The 12840-nt window shown below is 39.1% G+C and overlaps 1 protein-coding gene across 2 annotated transcripts in view; it reads left to right on the top strand.

Moving 5' to 3' along the window:
* Positions 1-9920: 9920 nt before the first annotated feature.
* LOC117954397 (collagen alpha-1(XI) chain-like) overlaps positions 9921-12840 on the top strand; it is an 87174-nt gene continuing 84254 nt past the window's right edge. For both annotated transcript variants that reach the window (XM_034888158.1, XM_034888157.1), the window contains exon 1: positions 9921-10328. In XM_034888158.1, coding sequence (XP_034744049.1) covers positions 10214-10328 — 115 coding nt within the window. In that variant the 5' untranslated portion in view covers positions 9921-10213. The remainder of the gene's footprint in view (positions 10329-12840) is intronic.

Below are 12840 nucleotides of genomic sequence, written 5' to 3'. Positions count from 1 at the left end.
ATTCCTCTCAATCTTAAAGAAAACCTCCAATCTCACATCTTATTTTAAGCTTCTCTCCTCATTGAACTATTGTAACTTTTCTTAGACACTGAACAATATGCCCACATTTCTCACCCACTTACACCTAAACAGGAACTTTCAAAGTACAGCCTTTAACTTTGTGTGAATGTGTGCGTACATCTCCATCCAAGACTTTAGTCGTGCATGGGTGTGCATTTGCTTCATGCGTATGTGATTTTCTGTTATATTTGTTCCAAGGTATCAATTTGGTGAGCAGGGCTTGACTTGGTGGCCAGTAATAAACTTCTATTCCAGTGCTGCCTTTGCAGTGGCCTTCACCACAGGCAACCATGTGGCTGGCCGCCCGTGCCACCACAACGATAGCCATACATTTGACTGGTATGACTCACTGCCCGCTTACTCCCTACAGCTCTCACACACAGGGCCACAAAGTGGTGCATCAAATTTTCAGGCTTTAAAGTAGCTTTGAGTTTCATGAGAAATTATTTGGAGAGTTGTAAGTTAAATTTAGATTAAAAATGGTTGCACATGACAGGCTATCCTGAGATTCACTGAGGGCAATGATATCATAGGATTTGTCAAATTACACCAGTCATTGTTTTAATAACGCCCAAAGGATTTGCATTTTAATCTATCTGCTCTGTTGATTAGGTAGGCCACAGTGCAATTTTTCGGTTTACTGTGTCCCTCATTCTGCTCACTGGGTCATCAATCACAATTCATTGATCAAAACTGTGACACTCAGGCAGGAAAAAGGACCCAAAAGCAGAGATCAGGGAGGTAAGCAGGAGCAGGTAAACAAAGATTTGACAACAGGCGGAGTTCCAAAAAACACAGGGATCCAGTGGCAAAAACAGGAGACAACAGAAACAAGGTCAAAAAATCCGAAAAGATGAAGCAAAAACCAACAACAGGATGCAGAAGAAACAGCGACTGGAAAAGACTCAGGGCTGATCAGAAACACCGACTGAAGGCTGACAGGACAAAAGGATCTTACAAGACACAAGGGAAGCACAAACATTAAATACACAAGTAATGAGGTAACAAGAGGCAGGTGACAAGTGGGCAGGGAAGCTGGTGGAAAACATCAGGTAATCACAAGAGCGGGGAGACACAGGAATTAAAACCATAGACAGGTCGAGACAAAAACCCAACTTTAAAATAAAGCAGGAAACAGAACCCGCAGAGACAACACGAGACCAAACACAAGACAGGACAACAGAACCAAAAAGGGGTAAAAGAATTCAAAATAAAACCACAAACCACACAAGACCATCCATAACTTCTCCCTGCATGGTTTAATTCCCAGCATTTTTGTAGAGATCTTTACAAAAAAAGCACAAAATGCACAAAATGCCCATGTAAACACACTACCACTCGTTCCACCCATTCATAGGCCTACACAATCAGACACTTGAATCTCTTAGCAGTTGGGGCTAAACTGATCTGCAGCACCCATGAGGTTTTGCTGAAGCATCACTTGTCAGTGAATTGTTATGGCATTATGCATTTGAGACCAAACAAAGGCCATTACTGCAAATGTAAATCAAGCTGCTCTGCCACCTCTGTCTTTGGGTCTTACCCAAAGAAGTGTAAGTACCTCCATTGGAAACAGCAATAGATCAGCGTCACTCAAAAATGTTCATGATGGTCTTTTCTGTTGTTGCAGGTCCACCTGGCAGCTTCCTACCCTAAAGCCAGGATTTGGCATACTTTGACAGCCAGATGTTGGACCTAGAAAAAAAGATGTCTATGTGGTGACAACTTCTCTTACTAAGAGCCAAACTGTTTCTGTAAAACTGCCATGTTACTGTTGTGACCAGACTAAAGCACCAGTAGATGTGATACACAGCTTATAAAGGCAATTAAGGTAGGCCTACTTTACAACCCTATTTGTTATTGCTCCACAGTATTTGTCATAATTGTAGGCTACGTCTTGTTAGAATCAAATCCCAATCAGATCTGAACACACATAATTGACAGACATGGCACAGGATCTATATTATATATAGTATATTGCAAACAGGAACTGATAATAGCTAATTCAGCATACTTTTAACAATGCAAATTTGAAAAGATATAAAACAAATATAGTTTACACAAAACATGGCTCAAATTGTAACCCACAATAACTCAATGGCAACATTAAACTTACAAAACTGAAATCAACAAATGATTATAGGATCTACAAAATCCGTGCTGAATCCTAATGTTTTAATTGATTAATAGACTATTTTTCAACTACAGTATTAAATTAAACGCCAATTATTTTGATAATAAATTAATTAGAGTCACTTTTCCTATGGAAAAAAAGTTAAAATTTTCTGATTCTAGCTTATTCAATGCAAATATTTTTTTGTTTTACTCCTCTCTGTGACAGTAATCTAAATATTTTTAAGTTGTGGACAAAACGATGAAGATGTCATCTTCTGCGTTGGAAAACAATGATCGACATTTTTCACCATTTTCTGATATTATATAGACCAAACAACTAATCATTAAATCACCATGATAATGTTGAAGGGTCAACAGATTAATCAAAAGCGATTATAATTGTTGTTGCAGCCATAATTAATGGGAAACTTATATGGATCCTCTACCCTTTTCAAGTGCCATGTGTAAGAATGATGGATTTTGAATGGCTTGTTGCAGAAACCTTTGGAGGGATGCTAAGGCACAGCAGCTTACAGGCATAAGACCCAAACAACTATGTTGGAGATATCCAATCCATACACTGTAGGAGGTGATAAACATGGCAAATAGTGAGCTACTAATACTACTGTTTTTGCCTTTTCCACTGTTACTGTCAGTATAAATGCGGGTAACAATCAGGATGGAGGAAACATGTATTAAAACTCCTGCCCACAGAAAGGACTTAGTTAGGCCAGGAGTACTCAACAACCAAATTATATGGTACTTTATTCAAGCGGAGCATTTTTGATGTGCCATTAATGGAATATATAGTAAGGGCCTTGTTGCAAGTGGAACACAATGGCCCATTCATGTTCTCAGTGTTGGGGGTGATATGAGTACAGTACGCTATAATCTACTTCACAATAACACCAGGTATCTTTGATCATGCAAGATTCAACCTTGACCCATATTTTTTCTATTCTATTTTATTCTTATTCAAGTTATTTTAAATGTTAAGTTACTCAGAGAATAAACCAAGAGTAACTTGATGTCAACTCCACTTACGAACATAAAAGTTTGTTAGTTTCTCTGAAAGGCCACGCCAATACAGATATAGTTAAGAACAGTTTTATGTTAATTGTGGATAAAGGGTTATGGGCTGTAGAAGGTAAGGGTTCAAAGGGAGAAGTAAGGTATGCCGGGCTGAGGGTGGAGGGATGAAGGAGTGGTGGGATGAGGGATGGCTGTAAGGAGGATGGAGTAGTGGACGGAGGAGTGGGGAAGCCATCTTTTTGTGCATTGTGATTATAAAAGTGCCCACCCTGTAGCCCTTTTGTTTAAACAAAGAGAGAAGGGAGGGATAAAAGAGAAAAAAGGTTAGGGGGAGGGATGCAAAAACTGAGACAACAGTGAAGGGAATGGATCAGGTGTGCTTGAATATCATTTAATTGGATGTGTTGGAGGAGCCATCTTTATTCCTGAACCTAGTTAAAAAACTTAAGTAAATAACATTTGCTGTGCAAAGGTAAAAGTTTGATTACAATAATGATTATGTAGTATATTAAGTAAATTAGCAATACTAAGAGTCTACAGCCAGCAGCTCTGTGAGGCTGAACTAAACGCTAATGTCAGCATTCTGAAACGCTCTCAACGACAATGACATGCTGTTGTTTAGGAGGTATACGTCTTGCTATTTTAGTTAAGTGTGTTAGCGTGCTAAAATGAGCAACTAGAGCTAAACAAAACACAAATAAATGTCATTAGTTTTGCAAGTATTTGGTCATAACCGCTTGTTGAGTAATTCCAGTACAGACCAAAGTGGCAAACGCTGTAAATTATTACAACACAGGGTCCCTTAATAAAAATCTCTCAATTGTTTTCCTTATAGTTTCAGGCATAGTCCTTTTTTCTCTTCATTTGGAGAAGGCTATTCCTTGCTTTGATTTACAGTATCAAATCCTCCAATTGTGGTTGATTTATGTGTTGAAGCGGTGTTTTTGCTCTTGGTTTATTCATTGCATCATACTTTCCTCTTATTTATTTGCACAATAAAAAACATGGCTATCCATTCATGAGCATGACAGACCAAGGCAGGGGTTTCAGACTGATTTAAAAAGACACCTGGAACTCCCATTGTTATTAACTTGTAAGAGTATGTGTCCAAACAGCTTCAAGGACTGTTAAAAACAAGCTAAAATTAGCCAAATACCAAAATGCATCTCAGCACACAGCTGGGATCAGTAAATATGCCTAATATATTTGTGTGAAACTGTTATTTTAAATTGGTGATGGCTGTTTGGAAATGGAGTTTCCTGTGACTCTGACTGGAAACTCATTAATGTGTCACATTGAATATACCTGTTGCAATAAAATGTTAGCAAGCATACATTTGCTTAGTCACTAAATTGTGAGCAATGGCTTTTAACTCCAGCATAAACCCTCACTCCTGCCTGTGTAGCTTGACGCTTCTCAGGAAAAAAGGGGAAAGAATAACTGTCTGCCTGAATATCAAAACATTTACACCAACCTTGAACATAAAAGAGCAGTTTTTAATTTTTATTTTTAAGGCTTATAAGGTTTATCTTTAAGGTTCCCTGTGGAGTTCCTGACGACTAGTAGTCCCATGGGGCAATGTTCTGATGAAAAGGCCCTTCTTTTTTTTTTATCTTGTGCAAGCAACTACACTTCAATCATTGCAAGGGTATCATTGCTCAGTTTCCTTGCTGTGCTTGGAAAAAGATTGTAAATTTAGAAAATGTATTTGGCTAACATAGACTGTTTAAGCCTACTAGCTTCAGCGGAACAGACACACATTGTATCACACAGAGCATCTTTATCATCAACCAAGACTCATGTTTCTAATCACAGAAAGTCCACTATTTCCTCTGATTTTAGCTTTGGTTTGGTCTCCACCAATTCCTGAAAAAAAAACATTTAACTTGCTAGGTGTTTGACTAACTTCACCAGTCAGTTGCTAACTATAGTTGCTGTCCATGTTGATTTTATTGTCAGCAATTAGAATACAGTGGGTTTATCAGGGCTGGTTGGCTGAAAGTGGCTTAAGAACTGTGAGATTGATTCATTGGCTACATTCAAGTGGCAGGTCATGAAAACCAAAAATAATAACTAAAAAGAGACAAAAGAGAACCTTAAGTTGTTAAAAATTAACAGTCATTTTTTGTTCGCAATAATCCACATTAATGCATCTTTATGGAACACTGAATGTTCCTGAGCTGCATTCACATGTGCTGATTCAACAGATTTTTTTGATTTAGTGTTCACCACCTCAAACTTTGCCTAATTCCCAGTAGCTCAATAAAGATTGATCATCTGCACATACAATGTTTGGGAGAATATTCTCATTCAAAACAATTCCTGTTGTACAAATGTCAGAGTGAAGCTGAATTCTCTGAATATAAAAGTTGTATGGAGAGCATCAAAGAAGACAGAGTTTTATGCTCAACCACAATAAACAAGAGTAATGAGGAACATGCATGGCCTATGAAAACAGCAACTCTCAAAGTGCTCTAAATCCAATAAGGTTCATGAGTTCAAGCATACTCAGTAAATAAGCTTTGTGTCTTCATCTGCCAAGTTCTCTGCTTTGTCTTTTGCTCTTTTCTCTCATATTTGCAATATGTTTTGTGTCTCTTATCACATTTATGTATTGTTCTAATTAAAAAACTACAGCCAGTAACTAAACTGGGTATTTGACATCCTCAACCCCCCAACATGATAACAGGACATTAATTAACTATAGTTTTTGTGCCTTGTCGCGTCAGTTAGTCCCTCTCAGCTATCAGTTTTTACTGCTGAAGGCTGGAGACATGGGATCAAGGAGACTTTGGCTGATTAAATATGAGATGCTGGGGTTATGTTTAGATTATGAAAGACCTCTCCACTTAACGCTCCATAATGCTCAGTTCAATGCTGAAAATAAAGGCATTCATCACACAAACTTGACAAGAAACATGAATAGTGGATGGCCTGTCTTAATTTATGTCACTGCTCTGGTACACTTGGAGGTTGGCGATGGCGATGTTGGTCTGTCAGTAAGTTCACCACTTTGGTCCCAAATGAAATATCTCAACAACTACTGCATGGATAGCCGAGAAATTTGGAACAAATGTGTATTGTCGATTCATTCCCTTTTCCTCTAGTGCAACCATAACGTTTTGTTCATGGCAAAAATGTCTCAACAACTATTAGATGGACTGACATGAAACTGGGTGCAGTCACTTATGTCTCCCTCAGGTTCAACTGTAGTATGTTTATTACACAGCTTGTTTGAATTCTCGTTTCTGATTGGTCAATCACGGTATTCTAATGTAACGGACAGATTGGGGGTTATTGTTTAATTAATTTGTTCATTCTGCATCGTGATTGTTTGAGACAGCTGAAAACAGTGCTGTCTCCTATGGTTTTGTCCACTGTTTCAATTCTCCTCTGTTCACTATGTCAATGTGTAGAGATGACTTCGCAATATAAAACCAGATGACCTCACAACATTTGAAATTGAAAGCACACCTTCCCACGTCCTAGCAAACACTAGGTGAGTCTGTCTGGGTACCACATGCATCCATAATAAGCATGCCTAGACAAACATACATTCCACTCAGTGGTTATGTGTTCTGCAGTGTCTAGCATACATCCCTCTCCACCCCCAAGCCACACACTGCCTTCTAGCTGTGTAACTCATGGTAAGGAGAAACTTTTGAGGTTACATCTACTTGTGATCTGGTAGAGAACGTTAGAGATCAGACGACCTGATTACAGATCATCTACAGTCTGTTGTTAATTAACATCAACGACAGATCACATGTAGAGCATTTTGAGAGATACTCTGTCTTAATGAAAACAACTGGAGACTGTATACAAGCTGATATATGAGTCTGATAACATTTGATTAAATCCGAATGAAACCTAAAAAAAAAAGAGATCAGAAGACCCTGTTGAAATTTTGTTTGTATTGCTGCGGTTTTTGGCATATTGATGAAGGGAAGGATCATTCAGCTGGAGACATAAGTTCTAGGGCTCCCTGAATTTCTATGTGCTCCAAGGTTGTCGACAGCCATGTGGTAGAAACAAATGGAAAGTTGTTGTCAATGAGGTGTTATGAGTGTCTTTAGGAAATGCTGCTTTACATGGAGTAAGAAATTATTTTCTGGACACTGAATGGTGTTTCATAAGGATCACAATAAATGTAAAGACATACAGGAAAATGGTCTGACGTGCATTTAAGAGATCTTTATTCTTAAACTCCTGAACTCAAATGACGGCGAGCTGAATTTTATTCTGAAACTTGAAAGCACTCAGATTAAAAGCTGCCTGCAATAGAAAAACACAGCCACTGGGCAACATTTTAAAGACATTTTGTTTTTATAGCTGCTCTAGGCTAAACCTTGCAGGGAGTAGAGACTTATTATAGAATAATTATACAATGTCCTCTTGGCACACATTGACAGTAAATGCATCAGTTGTAATCATATGCCCTCCAACTACTAAGAAGGCAGCTCTAACGTCAAGTTATCCTGCAAATTGTAGACTATCCCAAGAGACAAGAATCTATAAGGAGCTGCTGGATGTCTGTCAGTGTATTTTGTCAGCTGTCCTGTTTAAAAGGCAAATTGAAGACTTTCTTTTTGGTTCTTCAAATGTCTACTCTGCCAACACAAGAGGGCTTGTCAAATTAAACCAAGCATTTTGGGCCACAGTCCCAGGAAGCAACATGAAAAAGAGGTTCTGACATTTTCTGCCAAACAACTTGAAACCATATTACAAAAAAAACAAAAGCCAGGCTGCATTCATGAAAGTTTTAGTACTGCTGAGCAAGCACAAGGTCATCACATCAGGACTTAGATGAATGATGCAAATAGTTTAGACAGTCCAACATCACAAATTAGCCTCATTCTATCCCACCAAACATGAACAGTAATCCCTTTCTGTTCGTATTTTCTTTTTGACCAAAACAGTGCATTTAGTGGGCAATTTCCTCCAAAGCAGTTGTTCCAAAAGTGAGAAAAAAATCCTTTAGTATACTAACAGTTAATTTTCATCCTGTATGTTTGACTTGATCGTATGTTTTTAGCCATGCTACTGTATATTAGACTTTGGTCGGGACAGGAGTATCTCAGCAACGATGAGTGCAGACAATCATGTGCAGACAATCATGGTTCCCAGAGGATGAAGCTTGTTGACTTTGGTGGTACTCTGACTTTTACTCTTGAAAAACTGTTGGATGGATTGCAATTAAATTTGGCACAGGCATTCATGTTCCCTTAAGGATAAATTATGATAATGTTGGTGATCCCTTTACTTTTCCTCCAGCACCATCATCAGGTCAGACTTGTTAGCACTTTGTGTTTATTGCTAATAAGCAAATGTTAGCATGCTAACCTAAGATGGTGAACAGTTAACCTGATGTTAGCATGCAGCCATTTGCATTTAGCTCATAGAACCACTGCGCCTATTTTCAGCCTCACAGATCTGCTAGCATTACTATACTCCCTTATTCATGTTTAACACTGGTGTCAGTTTTCAACCCATTGATATTGGTATGTTTGTCTTGATCGTACCTTTTTTGTTTCCATCAATACTCTGGTTCAAAGAGTCAGCTATAAAACTGAAAGTTATCAGTTTACATCCCCAGTCTGGTGGGGAAATGAAAGGAAGTTAATTGAGCTGCTGGCACCGAATTGCCCATGAGCAAGATGTATTGTCTTGTCTAGTAGAGCTGCACAGTGACCAACGGTAGAAAACTGTAGCTTTACAAAGATGCACCCAGCTGTAGTGTTTGTATATGAAATTTTCCCTGGGTAAACAAATGGTTAAAAACTGCATGGCCCTAATGAATCAGAACGCTACTCCTGCACAACCATGGAGTCTAAAATAACTCAATCAAGCCACACTTACACGCACAAAAGCATTGGACCTTATTCTGAAAGAAAGTCCAGACATCTAGCCATTAATCTGCATTTTTCAAAGTAAGCCCTATTAGTCATTGTCCAAACTATTTGTATCAAATTAGCCACACCTGCACTGTGATGTACTAAAACTTTACTTAAGCATACTTATTATTGGCTAAGCCTGTGGTTCTAATTTCCACCTTGTGATAAAATACATAAACACTGACACATTTTTTGAAATAAGATTTGGGTTTGTGTGACAATGGCTACCATCACAAAGTTAAATCGCTCTTTCATCAGTACTCAAGGAAAACCAAATTGAGGGGAGGACTGTATAGCTACCACCTGTGCTTCCATTCTTTGTCCCAGCCATCTGTAACCCTTAATTATTCTCAGGTCTCCTGAGCCCTGCTTTCAGATAAAAATCTAAGGACTCCTTTTGAGAGAAATTCCTATAGTTTGGAAATTATTTCAGTTTGGCTATTGGGGCTTTTCTATTAGCCATTGGCCAGTGTCGATGTTATTCAGGCTATTTTCACATTCTTAACCTCTAAAATCCCCATCTCCACCACTTAATTTGCATGTTGCATAATTACCACTCTGCCCATTCACTTATTTTATCGTCTTTTTCGTCCTTTTATTTGCTGTATTTTCCTTTAAATCTTTGTACAAAAAATGGTAAGAAACGTGTTTAGGAGCGCGTCTAGGATGTTATCCAAGATAATGCACCGGGTCCTGTAATTCGGTTGCACTAGGATGTAGTGATGCTCCGCTTGTTGCTGTTGCACAGGGGGCGGGTTCCGAGACAACTTTTCCGACTGGTGATTTGATGAACGGAGAATTTTCCAGTGTCAGTATCTTACAGTCGGTTCAGGTTCAATGTTGTGGAGTTTGTCCAGCCTCCTGCCGGTGCGCAACGCTCAGGGAACAGAGTGGTTTCCCCTTTTTCCATGAAAGCCCTTCACCATCAGTCTGAGAGCTGGGCTTAAGTGGGCAGCGGATCTGAAGGGCCCACTCTGGTTGTGAGAGACATCCTTATACTTTCACATATGGCGCTGTAGTGTAAGCACCCTTTTGTGGATTGTGGAAGGGACCGAATTTGGAAAGGACCGAATTTGATCAAAAGTCGCCCGTATTCTGTACAGGCGTTCGTCATGGAGATGGAAAGGTGGACCACCAGGTGGAAAACGAAAAGGTGGCTATGGGATTCAACGCTAATCGCTGTGGTCATGTTAAGTTTAATTCTACAAGCTGCCAACGTCAGAGCAGGTAAGACGCTACTCCACGCCGCAGTCACTGTGCCAACTCCTGTGCCAACTACTGTGCATCCTACAGCTTGAGAGCGTCCTATCTGGCGGCTGTCCATAGGTAAAAGGGGATAGGGGCCAGAAATCAGGCATTTACTTTAGTTTAGTGGCTGGCAAGGAAAGTTACCATAAATCAGTTTACAAACTTTTTTAGTTGCTCAGTAGACCTGTCCATCTTATCCAATAGAATCACACTTCGCCTAATACTACTGTGTGTATGTGTGTGTGTATGTGTGTATGTGTGTGTGTGTGTGTGTGTGTGTTTATGTTCAAGACAAATTATCTTATGATGACTGATTTTGTTTATAGTTGTTTAAGTTTTATTTTTGAGTGACAGACACCAAACTGAACCCATATCACATGACTGCACACCTGCATCCAACTTTTAAAGTTCGAACTTTTGAGGGCAGGTTTAAAGGGGTCTAGTGTGTCACCACAGTGTGCTTCTAAGATTGTTGATGCCTTTGAAGTTGTTACTTTTAAACGTGCCTTTACACTTTAACACTTTAAATATAGGCTACCTACATAGTTTGTATGTGTCCACGTTCATGTTGGATTGTTTGTGGCACAAACCGACGGAGATGCTGCTCTCTCTCTTAGTTCCCTCTGAGTATCTAAGGTGTGGTCAGCGAGGAGAGACTGACGGTGTTGATATTGCGTCTTGACACAATAATCTGGTGGTCCACATAAAAAGTGTGCCTAAAAATTACTTGAGCAATTGTAGCGCCGGTGAGCATACTGCAATTTGCAATTTACATACACATACTTTTGGAAGCTGATGTTATCACAGAAGAAAATTTGTGTATTTGTGTTAGACCACTTGGCAGTAGCCAACTCTTTTGTTGATGAAATACGTTTGATGAAATAACTAGCCCACATATACATTTTCCAAAAATCAGTGAAGCAAGAGTCAAATAGTTAAATGGAATTCACAAATTTATAAAATTGGCACAACATATTTTTTTTTTATTTTGTCTAATAAGCTGTCAGGTGCCTTGCTGTCAAAAGAGTTTTACTGTATTGTGTTTTGTGATAAGTATTCTGATACTTTATATAATAAACTGGGCACAACAATGGAATTCTGGGAGTGAAATTCATATTCTGGCCTGAAGGATCACCATCTTTCCATATGATTCAGGCTCCCACTAAGTCCAAGGGGGCGTTGATGGAAAAAAACACATATGTGGGTCACATTAACTTCTTCTTTATATTTCCTTTGTCTGTGAGGTCTGATGAACATCCATCCAGTACTGTGGCTTTAGTCGGGTTGAATTTCTGTGTCTATTTGACTACTTTTTTTTGGGGGGGGGGGGGGGGGGGGTTTGACATGAAATCAGTTATTAAGCAACCTTTCAAAAATGCCTTCTTGTATTAGAGCCATAATACTGACAGAAAAAGTGCATTATTGACTTAATGAAAATGTTAATCAGAAGCTAATATACAATATTTGGTGACTTGTATAATGTATTACATCCTGTCTAGACAGTTCTTGTCTTAAGGCCCACTTTGATTTGAATGATTGTTTTTACAGTACATATCCTATGATACATTAATCGTTCAGCAGAACAAAATTTGCAGAGTGCCCCCAAAATGAAAAAAGCAAATACCACAGTGGCATGGCTTGCCCATTGCCCATCTTCGCTCACTCTGACTGATATTTAAACTAACCATAATTGCATGATGTGCTAGCAAACATTTACAGGCTTTCCAGTGTACTTTAATTGCTGCCTATTACTGCCAACTCACTGGAAGCCAGTGACACAAAAGAGACTTAGAAGACATCCCAATATGTTGCTGCACAACCACAGAGACATTAAGTCAGAATGTCATGGATTGAAAAGTTAATCACATGTCTAAACCTAAACATTAAACTGTATGGCTTTGAAGAGATAGAGAGTGCTGGAAATTTTGACTATATAGCTGAACATGGTATTTAAATGGTGCTGCTAGTGAAATTGCTTTCATGATTTACCAGTTTTTTCCTGTCACTACATGCTTCCGTGCCTCTGGAGAAATCCCACTTCTTTGTCATGTTAGCTTGTTAACATGGCAGATAGTATATCACAAGTCCCCGACAGCAGTCAGGAAGATGTGTCATTAAAAATCAGAGAGACTGACAAAATATCCCTCAGACAAGACTGTGGCTAGTCTGAAGCTGCTTTGGTACCTTAAGCACGAGAGAACTGTCTTCTCTCTCTTGTGGTTTTCATCCTCATCATTAGAATAAGGGTTATTCCTTTTTAAGAAGAAGGTGGAAGAAGGGGAGTCTTTTTTCAGCATGTGTTGAGGATAAAGCATAATAGCTCCAACAAAGCTGAAAAGCATTTAAAAAGCAATGCTTCATTCATTTAGGGTCTTTAATGGTTTTGGGATATTGACTGTTTTTCAGGGCTTCTGTGAAGCGATGATTGTGGAAGGAGAGGGGCTGAAGAGTCGGGGTGCGGGTAAAGGAGTGTGGGGGGGGGGGGGGGGGG

The sequence above is a fragment of the Etheostoma cragini genome, chromosome 12 (assembly GCF_013103735.1).
Source record: "Etheostoma cragini isolate CJK2018 chromosome 12, CSU_Ecrag_1.0, whole genome shotgun sequence".
Lineage (NCBI taxonomy): Eukaryota > Metazoa > Chordata > Actinopteri > Perciformes > Percidae > Etheostoma > Etheostoma cragini.
Note: the sequence above shows the minus strand (reverse complement) of the source record. Positions and strands in the feature narration are given on the sequence as shown.